General features: G+C 39.7%; 1 protein-coding gene across 1 annotated transcript; it reads left to right on the top strand.

Moving 5' to 3' along the window:
• The first annotated feature begins 1,662 nt into the window (after positions 1 to 1,662).
• On the top strand, positions 1,663 to 18,312 carry Abhd10 (abhydrolase domain containing 10, depalmitoylase). Its single transcript, XM_012952175.2, has 5 exons — positions 1,663 to 1,810; positions 5,467 to 5,650; positions 7,145 to 7,256; positions 9,632 to 9,769; positions 17,606 to 18,312. Exons 1-5 carry the CDS (start codon positions 1,669 to 1,671, stop codon positions 17,948 to 17,950), a joined length of 921 nt encoding a protein of 306 aa, XP_012807629.1. The 5' UTR covers positions 1,663 to 1,668; the 3' UTR covers positions 17,951 to 18,312.
• The last annotated feature ends 1,152 nt before the right edge of the window (positions 18,313 to 19,464 follow it).

Here is a 19,464-nt window from a genome sequence, read left to right on the forward strand (position 1 = left end):
GAGCAGCATGCTTCTCAAGAGTGATCTGTTCAGTCTGTTCCTGCCCAGCTTCTTCAGAGTGTTCCAACAGGACTGCTTCTCAAAACATCAGAAGCACATCTCATTTAGTATATCCAGAAACTCTGGTACTCATCACTGTTCTGAAATTTATAACTGGGACACTAACGTAGCTTTACCCCAAAGTATTGCACTAACCATGGTAAATTTCAAGCAAAAAATACTACATAAGGCTTTAACTTGATTGACATCAAGAATAACTTTAAAGGATGCCAATTTCAGAATCTATTATCACAAGTACTCAAGTATCACAACTTTTTTTCCTGTTGTCATTGAATTTTTCTCTAAACATGGTGCTGTAGTAAATAATCCTTATGAACTTGTGTTCTTTTGCTGCAGGGAAGTCAAAAGGGAGGTAGTGGTTCAAAGGGTACTGAAAATTATGGCCATTTTAAATTACAGGAAATGTGACCAGATTACTAGACAAAAGATTTCAGTAGATCACCCTCCTAGCACCCACACGTGAATAACGGTTTCCAGTGTCTTTGCTATAGTTGTTTTGATTTTTGGCAATCTGGTGGGTGGAAGAATTGTTTCTTGTTTGCTCCTGCTTTTTATTTTCTCGGGTTCTCAAACATATTATATGTCACAATCCTTTCACTTCAAAGTCCTGAGTTCTTGGAGGCATGCTATTTTATTTTTTCCAATCAGTGAGGCATCCTATTTATTTATACAATTGACCTATCCTACCTGCTGGTTAACTTTATTGGAATTATTTCTATTCCTAGGAATAGGCTAAAAAGAATTATGTCTATCCTGTAAATCTACTCTCCTAAATTCTCATTTCATTTTTTTTTTGTCATTACAATGCTTAAACTCCTGTGTGTATATAAAATCACATTTCACAATTTCAGCCTTTCAAATATTTACTTTAAGAGTCAATTCCTGGTCTATAGCTTCCCAGAGTAGGATCTTAGACCGTTTTCTACTGTTGACTACTGGAATTTGTTTTTCTTAGTACTTTTATTTATGTTCAAGCAGAGCGAGAAAGGGAGAGCCAGAGAGAATGGGCGCGACAGGGCCTCTACCACTGCAAACAAACTCCAGACGCATGCGCCACCATGTGCAGCTGGCTTACGTGGGTCCTGGGAACTTGAACCTGGGTCCTTAGACTTTGCAGGCAAGTGTCTTGCCCGCTGAGCCAGCCTTCCAGCCCTGAATGTATTTTTGTATGTAGAAAGAAACAGAAGTTGGGATCATGCGGGAATTCGGTGGTCCAGCACATGTCTCCTACCCTGGTTAACACACCTCCGGGTTGTGAGGTTAACATGGGTCGGTTCTTGGAAGTGTTTCCCGCTCCAGTTAAGACGGAATCACCGGGACTTGTTCTGCAAAATACTCCCATCTGTTCTGGGAGAAAAGCCCTACGAGAACATAAGAAAGGATAGGGAGCAGAAGCGACAACGTGCTGCGCACGCGTCTCTGCGGGAGCTGAAGAATCCTGCGCGACGCACCGGGACAAATCAGCGACCTGCGCATGCGTCACGTGGGGCCAGTGGGTCCTACGCATGCGTCATTTGGGTCCAGCGCGTCCTACGCACGCGTCACGTGGGGCAGGCGCGTACTACGGGTCTCCGTAGGAGCCTGCGCGGCGCAGGGGCTGCCGGGAAGATGGTGCCCGTGGGCTTGTCTGGTGCGGCCGCTTGGGTCCCTTGGCGGAGCTGGGGTTGGACGGCCGCGTACTTCCGTTCCCAGCGTGGCCTCTGCGCGGCGCTTGCACGGAAGCCCCAGCGGGCGCCCTGGTGGCCCCCAGGTCAGTGTACGGGAAACGGGAGAGCCGCGCCCCTGGACCCCTGCGCTTGCTCCGCGCCCGGGTGGAGATTGTGGCGCCTCGTTCAAAGGTGCCCGTGACCCTCCCTCGGCCCGGGCGCGCGCGGTGCTGCGGCGGCTCCGGGCAGTGTCGCAGCCCCAGGGCCGTATTGCGTCTGGAGAATGCCTTCTCTGCCTGGTAGTGCTAGGAAAATGGAGGGTGTGCATTTAGTGCACTTGGTTACTAGCTTTTAGGGCTTTACAGATCATTATTCTGTTAAGTGCTTACACCTGCCTTTAATTGGCTTAAGGAAACCTAAGTGAGGCTTGTTCTTGGTATAGGTAGATGGCCGCTTTAATTTCTGGTTTTTCTTCTGGTGCATTCAGTGAGAGGGGGGGCATAATTACAAAGGAAACTAGAAGTTAAGCATTTTTTATTTATAGTTACGGGAAAAAGAGAAAGAAGCAGATAGAATGGGCATGCCAGGGCCTCCAGCCACTGCAAAGGAACTCCCGATGCATGCGCCCCCTTGTGCATCTGGCTTCCTGTGCGTACTGGGGAATCGAACCTGGGTCCTTAGGCTTCGTTGGCAAGTGCCTTAACCACTAAGGCATTTCTTCAGCTCAGGAAACTAGAATTTAGACAAAATCATGTGCAGCTTATTTTGTTGTTTTGAGGTAGGATCTCTCTGTAGCCTAGGCTAACTTGTAACTCACTTTAACCCAGAATGGCCTGGAACTCAAGTGATCCTCCTACCTCAGTCTCCAAAGTTCTGGGATTCAAGGTGTAAGGCTTGGCTGCATCTTATGTATTTTCTATGTTTGGAGTTGTAGCATTTAGTTTCTGTCGCTGAGACAAGATGCCCAACCAGAAGCAGCTTGTGGCAGAAGGGTTTATTTCAGGCTGACAGATTTCAGGGGAAGCTTCATGCTGGAGGAGAAAAGCCTTGTAACCTGTTCAGGACATCACACTGCAGAGAAGAGCAGGAGCCAGCTAGCTTTGAACATCCAGTAAGCTGAAGTAATAAAAACCCTCAAGCCGTACCCCTCACCCACCCAAGCAAGACCACCAGCTGGGGACTAAGTAATAAGCTTCATGACAAACACTTGAGGCCATGGGGAACATTTTGCACTCAAACTACCATAGTAGCTTACACTTGAATGATATCCTCTGTCGCATCTTACCACACAGCTGTCAGATGCATGGTACATGCATCAGTAATGTCATTGTAGAGATCTTTTGCTTCCAGTAAAAACCTTTTTAAGTTAGGTAGTCAATTTAACTTGCCCTTAACTGCATTCAACCAAACATATATTACATACTAGTACTCCTATGGGTATGTCAGTTCATTAAAAAGAGAAAAATGTTCTTTTTTTTTTTTAATTTAGCAAGTATTCACTGACATGCAACAGGCTTTCAGCCAATGCTTATGTATAAAGCTGGTTTGTAGATACAGCGTTGAATTTGCTCATTTTTTTTAATTTTTAATTTATTTATTTGAGAGCGACAGACACAGAGAGAAAGACAGATAGAGGGAGAGAGAGAGAATGGGCGCGCCAGGGCTTCCAGCCTCTGCAAACGAACTCCAGACGCGTGCGCCCCCTTGTGCATCTGGCTAACGTGGGACCTGGGGAACCGAGCCTCGAACTGGGGTTCTTAGGCTTCACAGGCAAGCGCTTAACCGCTAAGCCATCTCTCCAGCCCGAATTTGCTCATTTTTAACTCACCAACATGAAATAAATTTTAATTATCTTAGGCGGAAATTCCTGTGTTGGGTGGGAATGTCTGGAAGAGGATAGGAAGAATTTTTTGAGTGCTAAACTAAGAAAATGTGAAATGAACACAGTTGAACTAGCTCTTTTTCTCCAGATTTTTAACTTGGCATATTTTTTCATATACTGAACTTTGAAACAGGCTTACAAGATAGCTTTAAAACTTTCTTTTTTTTTTGTTTGTTTTAATATTTCATTTTTACTTATTTGACAGAGAAAAAGGGAAAGAGAGAGAGAATGGGTTTGCAGGGGCCTCCAGCCACCGTGCAGCTGGCTAACGTGGGTCCTTTGGCTTTGCAGGCAAATAAATGCCTTAACCGCTAAGCCATCCCTCCAACCCAGTTTGTTTTTTAAGACAAAGTCGTGATGTATAGGGCTGCACCTCCAGAGACTTCATTACGTAGCCCAGGTTGGCTTCAAGCTTGTGATATTCCTGCCTCAGCCTCCCAGATGTACACCATCATGCTAAGCTCTTGATTCATGTGAAAAACAAAAAATGAACTGGACAAATCCAAAATGGGGAAAATGTTAGCAGTATGGGCTTCCCAGAAGTTTATACTAGCTATAAGAAAATCAAAGGCATCTTTAATATTTCTTTTAAGAGATTTATTAGTCCTGAAAAGTGACTTTTGGGAAGTACACAAACCTGTATGTAGAGTGAGGGAAGCAATTTTTTTTAAAATACTATAGCTTTCTACTTAAAAATATATATATATTGGCTTTATAATAGAGGGAGAAATAAACAGTGAAATGGATTAGCCTTTTACGGTTCACCATTTGTATTGTTGTCCTCAAATTACTTTTAAGTTCTGTGTGTGTCATTTACAGTACCAATAAAATAAAGCACCATTATTGCAAAGTTTTATGAAAAATATTTTTCAAAAATGGTATATGTGGCTAATGTTAGAGGAACTGCTTATCAAAACTTTTCTTAGCTGATAAAAATTATAACGTTCTGTTGCCATGCCACTGGTTTTCATAGGTGGAGTGAATAACAGCCTAATAAAAGGGATTTGATCCTTCCCAGCTTGTCCTTTATTTCTAAATACTTCTCGAACTTGTGATTCTACCACCCCTGCCTCCCCAGCCCTAGGATTACAGATGTCTGCTGCTGCAACATTTCCACTTGCAAATAATTTCCCAAAGGCGAAACAAAACAAAAACGCTCAACCAAATCTTTTTTACCACTTTTTCCAAAAGCAGTGGACATGAAACTTCTCAAACATTAAAAAATAAAACAGACAAAAATCTCAAGAGGGAATGCAGAGATGGGTTAGTAATTAAAGCATTTATTTGTCAAGCAAGTGTGTGTACCTCAGTTCAAATCCCCAGAAATTAGTAAAAATCTGAACAGTATAGTGCTGTCCATAATCCTGCAGATTAGGGGACCAGCTGGCCTGGTAAAGAGCTGTGAACACTGAGCAAAATGGAAAGTGAGGACAGACACACCACATTGTTCCCTAACCTCCAGTGCATTGTGTCTCACTTTGTGTCCACACTAAATAAATATCTCATAAGAGATAAATAAAAAATATCTCACAAGAGATAGCTGAAACTAGTGTACGAAGTCTCCATGTTGATTAGGGTGATCATGTAGCACCAGCAGAAAGATAGTTTTGATAGATCGCTCTTTCATTTCATTGAAATTTCTGTCTCATTTATTTTGGAAGAGACATGCTTGGACCATGCTTTAAGAAGGTAATGATTTTTACGCAATTATAAAAATAAAGATCTTATAAACAGACTTACCTAGTATTTTGAGTCTGTTTTGGTTTTCTATTCAATGCAGACAGTTTTTAACATCAATGAATTAAGAAAGTTAAGATTGAAAATATATATAATTTTCCAAAAGTGATTTGCAAACTATAATTCATGCTTTCTGTTTAGCTTGCAGACAAAAGACATCACTCTCTTTCCTTAATCGACCAGAACTTCCAAGCCTGGCTTACAAGAAGCTAAAAGGCAAAAGCCCAGGAATTATCTTCATCCCTGGCTATCTTTCTGATATGAATGGTACAAAAGCATTGGCGATTGAGGAGTTTTGCAAATCTCTAGGTCACGCCTATATAAGGTAGGAGCAGTGCATTGCTCTCTTTAGTGTCGCAATCAAGAATTACTTCTGCTCTAACCAGTTGAAGTAAATGCCAACCTTTTCATCTTAACAGTCTCTATAATCTTTCATCTTGCGATTCAGGATCATCATAAAAGCAGTCATTGAGAGACCTTTTTCAAAGGTCTCTGTGCCACTGGCAATACTGGTAGGAAAAGACATCTTAAGGGAAGAAATAAGTTCTCTAGAGACAGTAAGTAATCTTATATGACAAAAATAAATATGCCACTAGTTTTCTTACAATCTCTTTTAATTGTTGTTTTTCCACTAAAGATAGGCCTTAATTAGCCACTGTATATTATTTTCTCAAATGGGTAATTTAGGGCTGATGGTTAACTCAGTAGTGGAATGTCACATTAGTATGTACAAAGTCTTGGATTCACTCCCCAAGACCACACCCAAAAATGTATTGAAAAAAGTAATGTAGTTCTATAAAATTAGTATTGTTTAGTTCTCATTTCTACCATTTTTCCCTTTAGTTATGTAATCTGAATGTGTATGAGCATAAATGAAATTAGGTGGTGTTCACTTAAAGCTTAGTTTTATACTTCCCATTTTTCCATACATATGTTTTAATAAAATGCTTACATTGTTTGATTTACTTATAACATTTATTTACTGTTTTAGTTTGTTTGAAGAAAACTTATTTTTAATAGAAAAGGCCTTGGTCTGTCACTTAATTGTGGATTCTAGAATACATTCAGTAATTGACTAAGTCAGTTAATAAACTCTGGACATAATTTTCACCCAATAAAAGGAGGCTGGATAAATACTGAGTTGTTTTCTAATATTAACCACTTTCTAATACTAGAAATGTATTCATCTAAATATTTAGAAGATTAATTTTGGTAATATTCAGTCATTACTTCTAACAAACACTGCTGCATATAAAACTTAGCCATTATATGTTCATTTATTAGGAGAAATTAGATCAGTTAGGTGGATTTACTCAAATTCCTTGAATCAAGGAGGCAAAATTATTTAGTGCTCAGAAATAGTTTAAAATCACTTCTATCTTAACTGCTGTTATGAAAGCTTTAAGAAAATCATCTTCACACTGTCAAATACTACACCAAGAATGATAAAACAGGGTATTTACTCATGAGGATCTACGCCAGGGCAGCAAAGGTGCAAATGAGTTAATGGCAGAGGTTCTCATCCAAATGTGATAAACAGAGAGGAGCATTACATAAGGGGAGAGAACTAGGGTGGAAGTGGATGGAAAAGATTTTATAAAGGAACTCTGAAAAATAGCTAAGATTTGGGTAGAAAAGAAGTGCTCTCTGGAGAAGACTAAACAGGAGAACATAATAATGAACAATGTATTTTCTTAAAAAATCAAAGAAGCAAACCATATATGTGTGTGTGTATACACACACACACACATGCACACACTTGCGTGCACATAGATGTATGCAGACATCTTAAGTATAAATACATATTTTCTCTTTTCAGGTTTGATTACTCAGGGGTTGGAAATTCTGATGGCAACGTAAAAGAATGCACAGTGGGAAAATGGAGAAAAGATGTACTTTCTATTATTGACAACATAGCTGAAGGACCACAGGTGCTTGTTTCTGTTAAATATAATAATTATTGACTCAACCAATATTTGGTTTATATCCTTAGATTTGAAAATGTATTTAATGTTTTAACTATTTGTCAATTTTTTTTCCAATGAGTTTAATTATTTATTAGCCAATTCTTTGCAAACACTAAGCTCTTGTCCAGATAGTTGTACAAAAAATATATAACTCAACAGTCCTCACAGAAATATGGAGTTCCCCAGCCCTCCTGGTGCTATGTAAAGGACTGGGTACACAATATTGAATGGAGCAGGTAAGATGGCACTGGAATGTGGCTCTTGAGTGACCCCAGACGAGGCTTGACTTAGAACTTGGTAACAATCCTGTCGGAGGCATCAGGAGCTCAAGTGGGCATTCTGTAGATTTCATCTGAGCTGACTGGAGACACTGGCCTTGCCTCTAGGGCCCCTCTCAGCTCCATCACCCCTGTTGTGAATCCAGCACACCTGGATTCACGTCTAAGCTCACACTTCTAAGCTCACAGGTGGTGCCTCTCTGTGGTTCATTCCTAGTCTACTATGGGTCCTAAGCTCTGTCCTTGCCACATAGAACTCTTGCTGGGTATAAATAAGACAGATCCAACACCAAGTATCACTTGCCATAACTATTTTTAGAAAAAAGCCCATGTCTCGTATCTCTCTCTCAAATAAATAAAATAAAATAAAATGCAAATGAAAAACCTATGTCTCCTTAGTTATGGGGGTGTGTGAAATCAGTATCTGCTCTTACCAGGCAGAGCCCCTGGCGTCTGCTCAGAAATATTTCTTTTAGACATGAAAATAAGTCATAAAATGCCAGGGAGAAAGAAAGCAGGTTTGATGAGCATAACCACTGACCTAAGGTAGGTCAAAGACGTCCAGCTCCACCCTCCAAGGGAAAAGAAGGATCAACTCCAAGGCTTCTGTTTTTGAAGTACAGATGTTGGGAAGCAGAACACCGAGAATCTGCAGCGCTTGAGGTCTACATGAGAATTCACTCATCCATATTCATTCTGTGTTTCTTTCTTCTAGGTTACATGTGTTGTCTTAGAAAAGAAGCATTGTGTTCTCTTTATTGAACCATGTATTTACTCCTCAGTGTCTGAACATCTCTTGGTATCTGTTGGCCCCAAGTATTTTCTTTTTTAATTTAATTTATTAGTTTTCTTTTCAGCAAATACAGGCAGTTTGGTACCATTGTTTAGGCTCATCCATGACCTACCCCCTCCCAATGGACCCTCCTTGTTGATGTAAATGGGTCATGCATTGTGGAGTTAGCCCACAGTTATGGGTAGGAGAAATGTCTCTGTATATCATGACCTAACATGTGACTCTGACATTCTTTCCGCCCCCTCTTCCGCAAAATTCCCCTGAGCCATGTTGGGTTCATTTTTGGTCTGCTTCAGTGATGAGGTGTTGGGGCCTCTGAGGCTCTGGCTCTCTGATTTGGTAGGAGTTGATTTTTTTCTGTGTTGGTCTCCTTCCCCTTTGTGCTGGTATCCGGTTCATCAGGAAAACAGCACCCTTGCTTGTTTTGCCACTTTTCCTTAGTGTCAGTCGGGCCCCTTTTGAGGTATGTTGGAGCAGCTCTCTCCTTAGGATCTGCATCTATCTTTTCCCGGTATTTGCAGCTCAGCTAGGCGGTTGCCATCTTGGCCTGAAGTCCCTATTTGTCAATTTTGATAGAACATTTTGATTAAAAATTATTTGGAGGGTTGGAACTGTGTGGGAAGCCCCCTCCCTGCCAACTTGTTTCCAGTGCTGGAAAGTACCATGCTGGCTGCTGAGGGAGCAAAGTCACCAGCAGTCATTTTTTCTTTTTTAAAGATACTTCATTTATTTGAGCGAGAGAGGGAGACAGTCGGGGGAGAAATGGAGAGAGTTGGAGAGATGGCTTAGCATTTAAGGCGCTTGCCTGCAAAGCCCAACAACCTGAGTTGGATTGCCCAGTGCCCACATAAAGCCAGATGTACAAAGAGGCACAAGCATCTGGAGTTCGTTTGCAGTGGCTGAGGCCCTGGCATGCCTATTATCTGTGTCTGCTCTCTATCTCTCTCTGCTCACAAATAAAGAAATAAAAAACTTTTTAAAAAATGATTCTCTTACTTTGACTTTATAATCAAAAGCGAGTAGCAAGTTACTTCTCATTGTACATATTTAATATTCATAATTTTGTAAAACAAACCTAATAGTTTTCCAAAAAGTTAATTATAATTGAATTTTACTTGGTCTAATTATTGAAAGTCTAGGAGCTACATGGATTTAAAAAAACCGTTTATACATTTCCATTAACCTATTCCTTTTATAGACAAAACAAAAAAGGAATTCCTCTTTGAAGTCACTCATATTTTTTTGCTCACATACACTTCTGTTTTTAGATACTAGTTGGATCTAGCCTTGGTGGGTGGCTCATGCTTCATGCTGCAGTTGCGCGGCCAGAAAAGGTCATGGCTCTTGTGGGCGTGTCTACTGCTGCAGATGGCATAGTGACAAAGTTTCATCAGCTGCCTCTTGAGGTAAGTCTTTAGCTACTTTGGCAACCCAGTGTGGAACCCTATCATTTGTCTGCTTTCTCTTTCATTAAATGTTTGCTGAGACACCAATTGTCCTTTTACTTCTGTGTTGTGGCATCTTGTCTAAGCTGTCTTTTTTTTTATAATGCAGTGTCTTTGTTGCATTAATCCTGGCCTCTAGGTTTTCACAGTTCCTTCAGATTATTCTGTCACCTTGATGGTATCACACATGGTGATCTCTTTTTGTCCCTTCTGCTCTCACCTGCACGTTAGGGAAGAATCACCTTTTCTTGGAATCATGTTAGGCTGGGCCAATCACGACAATTTTTTCTATATTACACATTTTTATTGTCTTCCATCCCATTACCCTTTTTGTCCCCCACTTCCATGCCCACATCCCACTGAAGAATTCTCCTTTCCAAGTAGTCCCTTCTCTGTTTTGATGTCTCATTCTTTTTGTCCACTTCCATCCTCCCTGTCAACATGTTGCAGGGTGCAGAACTGTGCAGGTCTTGGGGTAAAGACAACCACTGTGAGGTCATGATTGCTCCAGTTGTTTTATGTCTGGAGGACAATGATTCAAAGGACTCCCAACCCATCTTGTGGCCCTTAATTTTTTTTCTGACTACTCTTCCACAATGTTTCCTGAGCCTTGAAGGACATCATAGAGATATCTTGTTTAGTGTTGAGCTCTAACGGCCTCTTATTTTCAGCTTTGATGGGTTTTGAGTCTCTACCACCCTTTCCATAGAGAAACTTCTCTGGCTAGCACTGAAAGCAGCACTCGTACTCTTTCTGCCACTTTTTCTGCGATGTTTGCCCAGCCCTGGAGGGTGTGATAGAGACAACTTGCTTAGTGCTCAGCCCTGGGCTTTCTCATCTCATTATGTTGAAGTATCTTGGATCACCCCAGTATTTATCACTGTTGCAGCAGGTTCACATCGCTGGCAGAAATCACCCGACCAGGAGCAGCTTGTGGGGGGAAAAAAGGTTTATTTTGGCTTACAGACTGGAGGGTAGGCTCCATGATAGCAGGGAAAAACTATGGCATAAGTAGAGGGCGGACATCACCTCCTGGCCAACATAAGGTGGACAGTAAAAACAGGAGAGTATGCCAAACAACTGGCAAGGAGACACTGGCTTTAATACACGTAAGTCCGCCCCCAACAATACACTGCCTCCAGGAGGCGTTAATTCCCAAATCTCCATCAGCTGGGAACCTAGCATTCAGAACCCCGAAGTTTAGGGAGGACACCTGAATCAAACCACCACAACTGCTTTCTGTAAAAAGAAGCTTCTTTATCCAAAAATAAGAGCAGTATTAATCAGTGGGTATAAATATACATTTATAAGACAGTTTGGCTATAATGTATCCATTTAGCCAAAGAACAGTAGTAATTTCCCTCTGGGGTTTGTGGCCTCCCAAGGCATGGCCTTTTGACTGAGTTCTCAGTACCAGGCCTTAAGTCCACTTGATTACCTCATACTTGTGCCACCATTGCACCCATGGACACATTTTGCCTTGCTGGTTGATTGTGGAGCTTGCAAGATCCACTGCTCACTAAGACTGAAGGTGGGCTGAAGAGATGACATAGCAGTTAAGATGCTTACTTGTGAAGCCTAATGTCCTAGGTTCAATTCCCCAGTACCCATGTAAGCCAGATGTGCAAGGTAGCACTTGGGTCTGGAGTTTGTAGCAGTTGCAGGCCCAGATGTACCCATTTCTCTCAATTAGCCTCCCCCGCCAAATAAATAAAATATTAAAAAGAAAAAAAGACTGCTGTTGACTTTGCTTCCTCAGCAGCCAGCATGGTACTGTCCAGCACTGGAAGCTAGTTCGCAGGGAGGAGGCCTCCCGCACAGTTCCAGCTGGATTTCTCAGTGTCCTCTGATAGCAGCGTGTGGTGTATTCAACATTAAGATCTTACCATCTGATGCTAGTGGGTAACCAAGAGCATTGGCAATAGCCTGCATCATTTTGAGGATCATGGGCCTTCCTGACAATCAGCTCACTGGGCGGGGGACAGTGGGTAGAGACCTGTCTCTAGCAACCCAGCGTCAGGGTGAAACGTTTTCGACCCAGCACATACTTCCATCCAAACACACATATCACCCCCCGCCCAACTCTATCTCTCTATATTTTTAGATTAACTAATAAAGAAGTAGGCTTCTTTATGACTTATTCATGATACCTTTAGTGAAACTATTTCTTTAGCCTGAAAGCAGTCTCAGAACCTCCGGGCAGATATTATCACTTAATCAGAGTAGCACTAAAAGGTGAAATTTATTTTTTCTTGCTTTGTTACTTGGTTAGCATTCTTTTTTCCTTTTGATTCTCATCTGTAAAATAAAATGAAAAAGTGCTTTTTGTTATTATGTTCCTCAGTAATTCATGATAAAATGTTGTTTCTAAAATAATTGGGAGGATAACTATTTTGGTAAACTGATTGAATATATATTTAGGCAGTTTAATTACCTGCAAAGATAATAGAATAATAATTATGAGTAATGTTTTTATTCATTCTTGCTTGTTTTTCAGTCTAGTTCTCATCAGGCTCCCCCCCCCCCACCCACCCAGGAGTCTAAATTTCACCTCTAGAACTAAGTTCCTATCAGGCCTAAGGCACGGAAATTAAAAGCAGACCAGAATAGTGTTTCAAGAAGTATGAACTCCAGGCCAGCAGATCAGCATTAAACTTTACCCTGAATCAGTGGGTATGTTTCAACAAGCTCCCCACCACATAAAGTTTGAAAAATACTGCTGTAGAGAATTCAGCAGATGAGAAGGAAGGGAAAATGCAAGGAAGAAAATGAAGTGTCTAGTGTTGGATAGTAGGGTGTTACTGACTTTCCTCTAGCTTCACATGGAGGTCTGTGCTGTCCTTCACCCATCCCCAGCCTGTGCTTAGTTGGTGCTATCCTCAGACTTTCAGGAAATAGCATTGTCTCCCTGGCGGAGTCCTTGTGCTACTTCCTGTCACAGATGAAGTAATGCTGGTCTTCCTGCACTTAACCTCTACTTCCTGAGTTTTCTTCACTTCTTTTTCTCACGTACATAGTTGCTCAATTCTTATGCTTTTCCTACTGTTTCCCTTTATGGATCCAGACCTTCCCACTGCTTCACAAACAAGGCTTCTTACAATGTGGCCTTTTGTCAAGAATGTTGCAGAATGAAGAGTTGATTAAACTTTTTTTTTCTTTCAGCTTTTGGGGTTATTGGAAAATGACAAGATCTTTGTGGTAGCTTTTCTCTCATAGAGTCATGGGTCTGAATGCTTAATCCCCAGCTGACGGCATTGTTAGGGAAGGTGTAGCTTTGGGGTAGAAAGTATGCTTCTGGAGCAGGCTTTGGGCTGTCATAGCACAGACCGTTTACTGCAGTCAGCTCTTGTACTGGTCCCTCTTTACTAATGTGAAGATTGGTGCCCGGCTGCCAGCTCCCGCCATGCTTTCCCCATAACTAAACTTGCCCTCAAAAAAATACAGCCAGAAAGAAGCCCACTCCTTTCATAAGCTGCTTCTCCTCAGGCACTTTGACCCAGCAACAAGAAAGTAATTGCTACAGTCTTTTTGCAGTTGTTTTTGTGTGTACACACATCGCTTACCATAAAATAAGGTAGCTACTTCCTAAATAACTGAGACTTATAATCAACAAATGAAGCCATAGTTTTGGTACTAATAAATTAGGTAGGAAAGCAATTGTTCAGAGAAGCATGTTGGGTCCTTGTGGACTGAAAAGCAGACATACGGACACAGCAAGGGCACTGGGACCACTATCTTTTCTCCACACAACCAGCAAACTCTTAACAATGTTAGGAGAGTAGAAGTGGAAGATTTTGGTAGTGCTTCTAAGCTTTGGGCTGTTGCGCCCAGCAGGCCTTTGTCTGCGTAGGAACAACTGGCTCTATTCCTTCTCTCTCTCCAGGAAACTGGGGAATTAGGATGGCCAGGCATTTAGCGTCTCAGTTGCTAAAACCCACTTTGCCTTGAAATGATTTCTTTTTGGTGTAGACCTTATATATACTATACATTTTCATTGGGTAGTGCTATTTTCTCTGTTGCTGAACTTTGTTGAGAGTTTGAGACATTGAACATTTTATAATATGAACTTTGTCCTTTAAATGGATCATATTCATTCCATTCAAAAACAAATAACAATTAGGTAGGGGGGTCAAAGATGCTTCAAATGGAACTTATTAATGCAGCGTGTTAGTAATTATCACAGTGCCCAGGACAGCTCATCATGAATAGAATCAGTTCTGAATTACTGAAATATATAATGAAATGTGTTGCCTAAGGATAACTGTTTATTGTTTTTGTTAAAACTTTGGTTCATATATTGTTTTAGTAGAGAACCTTATGATATTAATATAGATTTCACATTTTTATAGATGTTTCAAATACCTTTGATTTTAAATTATTTAGAAATAGGTATTTAGATGTATAGTTTTCAGATATTTATCTTGAGTAATGAATCAGTAAACCCTTTTTGGAATTAAAAATAAATTAAAATGCCTAGCTATTAATGTGTTATATCATATGTGCTCTGACCTGTTTTGATTTTTGTTGTTTCATTTTTTTGTTTGTTTGTTTGCTTTGTTTATTTATTTGAGAGTGACAGAAAGAGAAAGAGGCAGATAGAGAATTGCCGTGCCAGGGCCTCCAGCCGCTTCAAACAAACTCCAGATGCGTGCGTTACCTTGTGCATCTGGCTTATGTGGTTCCAGGGGAATCGAGCCTTGAACTGCGGTCCTCAGGCTTAACTGCAAAGCCATCTCTCCAGCCCTGTTGTTTGAATTTTGAGACAAGCTCTCATTATGTAGACCAGGCTGCTTCAAACTCAGAATTCTCCTGCCCAGTGCTGGGATTACATACAGATGTGCATCACTGTGACTTAACTTTTGCTTATTCGTTACTGTTAAGTATCTGTCATTTTCTAAATTCAGGTTTTTTTATTTTGCAATAAGTTAACCATGTGACATGTGGGTAAAGTTTTATTCTTATTAAATTGAAATTTGTTTTTCAAATATGTTATATATGGCCCTTTTGTTTTTGTCCTTTATTTTGAATGAGATGTATACCACGTTTCTACTTAAGACTGCCCTACATAGTAAGATTGCAAGAGCCATAGTAGCTAATCACAACTTGATTTTGTTTAAATTTTGACAATCCTGTCAAAGAATGTTTTATATAACAATAAATCTTTGTGCTCAAAGGTATTTAATAGAAGGATTCAATCATAGGAGAAATGGCCAAGCTAATCATCTTAAGTTGATCATAATGGACAATTCTGCAGCATTTAACTATTCTTATGAAAGTTTAAAAAAAAAAACAGAAATGTATGTGTTAAATAAATAGAATAGCATAGGAAACCAAATGTGAATCTATAATTTTTTTTTTTTTTTCTGGTTTTTCGAGGTAGGGTCTCACTCTGGCCCAGGGCTGACCTGGAATTCACTATGTAGTTTCAGGGTGGCCTTGAACTCATGGCAATCTCCTACCTCTGCCTCCCAAGTGCTGGGATTAAAGGCCACCACGCCCAGCTCGTGAATCTATAATTTAAGTATATTTTAAATCTTATATACATAAACCAAAAAATGTTGGAAGGAATTAAGTTAACTAATCTCTCCTTATTTCAACGTTATTCCCTTCCTATTATGCAGGATTTGTGTAGGTAGTGTCAGCCACTGTGAGGTCATGAATATCCAGGCAACTTTGTATCTGGAAGACAGTATTGTAAGCACTCCTCCCCTTCCTTAGGCTTTTACGTTCTTTCTGTCATTTCTTCTGCAATGGTCCTTGAGCCTTGAGGGATGTAATAGAGATGTCTCACTTAGTGCTGAATACTCCACTGTCACTTCTCAGCACTTTGGTAAATTTTTGGTCTCCCCAGTTGTCACTACCATCTGAAAAGAGAGACTTCTATCACCAGAAGTGAGAGTTGCATTAATATATGGGCATAAACGTAACTATTTAGAGGGTAGTTTAATGATGTAATGTATCCATTTAGCCAGATAACAGTAGTAGTTTCCCCCACTAGGGCTTATGACCTCCCCAAATGGAACATTTGGCCTGGCTGGACACCCATAAGTAAAGCTTGAGGGTCCACTGCTATTTAATACTACTGATAACTTTTCTCCCCAACAAGGTGCATAGATCTTTCCAGCATTCTAACAGGTTGGAGGCTTCCAGCTCAGCTCCAGCTTGATTTGCCAGTGACCTGCAGCCCCAGCGTGTAGAATCTTCAGAACAAGGGTCTTGCCATCTAGTTCTGGTGGGCAACCAAAAGCCTTGGGATTAGCCTATAATGGTTTGGAGGCACCAGGGACCTCCCTAGGCAACAGTTCAAACCTGGCACGGAACTTTTTCTAATTACACCACTATCCCTATAGGTGGTTTTCTAAATGTACTCTTTTATATGGTAGCCTTGAGCTTTATCTTCACACTTACTGTCTAACCAAAGATGACCCTGAACTTCTAAGCCTCTACTTTGAGTACAAGAATTACAAGAATGCATCATGATCATTGTCCTCTTAATGTAATTTTTTGTATTTTCCAGGTTTTCTATAATAAGAGTATGTAATGCATAAAAAAATTCCAACTTTGAGGGCTGGAGCAATGGCTCAGTGGTTATAGGCACTTGCTTGTGAAGCTTGAAGGCCCAGATTTAATTCCCCAGTGCTCACATAAAGTGGACTGTTTGGCTGGAGTTTGTTAGTAGTGACAAGAGTTTTTCTCTCATGTGCTCTTTCTCTCAAATATTTAAAAAAAAAAATTCTAGTTAGATTTCTTTTATTCATTTATATACAAGCAGAGAGAGAGAAATAGAAAAGAGACAGAGAGAATGGGCACACCAGGGCCTCCAGCCACTACATATGAGCTCCAGATGCATATGGCACTTTGTGCATCTGGCTTTGTGTGGGTACTGGGGAATCGAACTTGAGTCCTTAGCCTTTGCAGGTAAGTGCCTTAAGTGCACCTTAACCGCTAAGCCATCTCTCCAGCCCGAAAGTTCAAATTTTCAATGAGAAAAAATCATTGAAGACAGATAAATTACAATCTAGAAAAATAAGAATTTTTAAAGGATCACATATCATGTTTTACTCCATGGGAGTAAATGTGAAATTGATATTTTTCAATTTGCAGGAAGTATTTATAATACTTGTTATTACCAAAACAAAAATGCTCATTCCTAGGACTCTGGTATTGTTTTGAACTGTCAGCCTAACATTCCACAAGCCTGTAAATAATTATTCCAGAGTTACTGTTGTCTTACTCGTCAGTTTTACTTTGGTGCTTGATTCTTCCCTACATCACACTCATTTTAAGTAGCTTTTAAAGGTACTTTTATGAGTTTGAAATTTTAATATTTTTGTTCTAGATTTGATTTTATATAAATATTAATGTTCTTGGACTGACTTTCAGAAATTGCTATGACTTTATGTCCTTTGAATTCCTTTCAATTGGGGTAAAGCAACACATGATATAAGAAGTTCTGTGATAAAGTTAGGCAATTCTGAGTTTGACTGCAAGCAAGCACCTTTAACTGCTGAGCCATCTTCCCAGCCCCACTGAGTTTGATAGATAGCTAAAACAGTTTCTAGTTTTGCATTTTGGATATTTAGCTTCTTTCAAACTTCTTTTATAAAATGGAATAATTACAGAATTATCATCAGGATTATTTGAGACAATATGTTTATTACAGTTCTTTATACGCTATTTAATTTTTGATAATTATTGTCATACTTTTCTTAACTCTGTCCTATTAAAAGACTTTTAAAGACTCTTAAATGTGGTACTGTTGCATGCCTACTTTTGGTTTCTTCATTTTTCCACCAGGTACAAAAGGAAATAGAGATAAAAGGAGTGTGGTCCGTACCATCAAAATACAGTGAAGAAGGATATTACAACATTGAGTACAGTTTCATTAAGGAAGCAGAGCATCACTGCTTATTACACAGCCCCATTCCTGTGACCTGCCCTGTAAGGCTGCTGCACGGCTTGAAGGATGACGTCGTCTCTTGGCACACCTCCCTCCAGGTTGCTGATCGAGTAATCAGCAAAGACGTCGATGTCATCCTCCGGAAAGATAGTGAGCACCGAATGAAGGAAAAAGCAGACATACAACTTATTGTTTATACTATCGATGACTTAATTGATAAACTTTCAACTGCAGCTGACTAGAATCACATTTTTGATTGATATATACATTAATGTATCCAGAAGATTGACAGAGGGATAGCAGATCAAAGACCCTGGTATTTTAGGTTTTTTTTCCCTCCCACTTGTGTTTTGTAAATATCAGATAAGTATTTATTTAATGATGTGTTTGCACAAATAATAGAAATTATGACAAAAGTAATGCTACTATTTGTAAAATTTTCTTTAGTCTTTGATATTTTTCCTCATTAAAATAGTACCTATTTTTTTATTCAAGAAATGTTTGCCTTATGTATATGTTAGCTGTGCTAGATCTTAATTGTATTACCTCGTACTTAGGAATTATAATAAAGCTTGGCTATTCTGGGCTTTGTTTGGTACCATTATATATAGAAATTCGTGAAATTCTGATTTTAAAATGCAGTTAAGAGTATAGGAGGATGCTTACTGAAGTAAATTTGAAATGATTGGAAAATGTTTTAAGCATAGTAAGGTTTCACAAATAAGGATATCATACCATATTTGAATGTAAAATTAGGTATCACTTCTTTTTAAAGGCTCACAACTTTCTCAATTTTGACTTACATTTTTTTTCCCCTGGAAGTATTAGGGTTTTTTTGTTTGTTTGTTTGGTTGTTTGGTTTTTTGAGATAGAGTTTCACTCTAGGCTGACCTGGAATTCCCTATGTAGTCTCAGGCTGGCCTTGAACTCATGGCAATCCTCCTACCTCTGCCTCACAAGTGCTGGGATTAAAGGTGTATACCACCACGCCTGGCTATTAAGGGCATTTTAAATTTTTTTTCATTTTTTTTTAAATTAAAAAGAGTTTTTATTAAGCCAGCCATGACACCAAAATAAAAGACTGATTGAGAGGGGAAGGGGATATGATGGAGAATGGAGTACAGAATAATGGATTTCATTATATTTTTATACATATATATTATTGAATTTTGCTCATATTTTTTTCACCCCACTACCTACCTTCCTCCCTAACTGGTGCCTTTCTTTTCTCCAAATCGTTTCCCTTCTATTTGTGTCATATATATATATATATATACCTGTATCCATGTAGGAGAAAAAACATGAGCTGTTGATCATCCATTGCCTTCTCTTGTTTGCCCTCTTCCCTCCTTCAGATCCCTTTCTCCCAGCATGTCATCCCCTTTTACATAGTGTATGCATGCATACACACACATACCTACATTTCACATAGAGGAGAAAATATGGTATCTTTCTTAGTCTGGCTAATTTTGCTTAGCATGATGACCTTCAGTCTATTTTCCTGCAAAGGTATGTGCCATACATTCAAATGGTCAATGCCTCTTAATGATACAGCAGTTTAACATAATGATGATTGTTCTTTCTGGGTTATCCCTACTTGCAGAAATAATTTTGCTAGTGTGTATCTTAAGTACAAATAGCCAAGTAATTGACACATGAAGGACTTTGTGAAGTATAGAGTCAGTAAATATGTAAATATAAAGCATGTTCTTAATAACTACTCTGAGTTTATATGATAGCCTTGATACTGAGTTGG

The sequence above is a fragment of the Jaculus jaculus genome, chromosome 4 (assembly GCF_020740685.1).
Source record: "Jaculus jaculus isolate mJacJac1 chromosome 4, mJacJac1.mat.Y.cur, whole genome shotgun sequence".
NCBI lineage: Eukaryota > Metazoa > Chordata > Mammalia > Rodentia > Dipodidae > Jaculus > Jaculus jaculus.

What these genes read in the sequence shown, in the direction of transcription:
- Abhd10 (XM_012952175.2), top strand. Translation starts at nt 1,669, where the DNA reads ATGGTGCCCGTGGGCTTGTCTGGTGCGGCCGCTTGGGTCCCTTGGCGG. An exon ending in GGCGCCCTGGTGGCCCCCAG is followed by an intron (nt 1,811 to 5,466) that starts GTCAGTGTACGG and finishes CTTTCTGTTTAG; the next exon opens with CTTGCAGACAAAAGACATCA. An exon ending in CTAGGTCACGCCTATATAAG is followed by an intron (nt 5,651 to 7,144) that starts GTAGGAGCAGTG and finishes TTCTCTTTTCAG; the next exon opens with GTTTGATTACTCAGGGGTTG.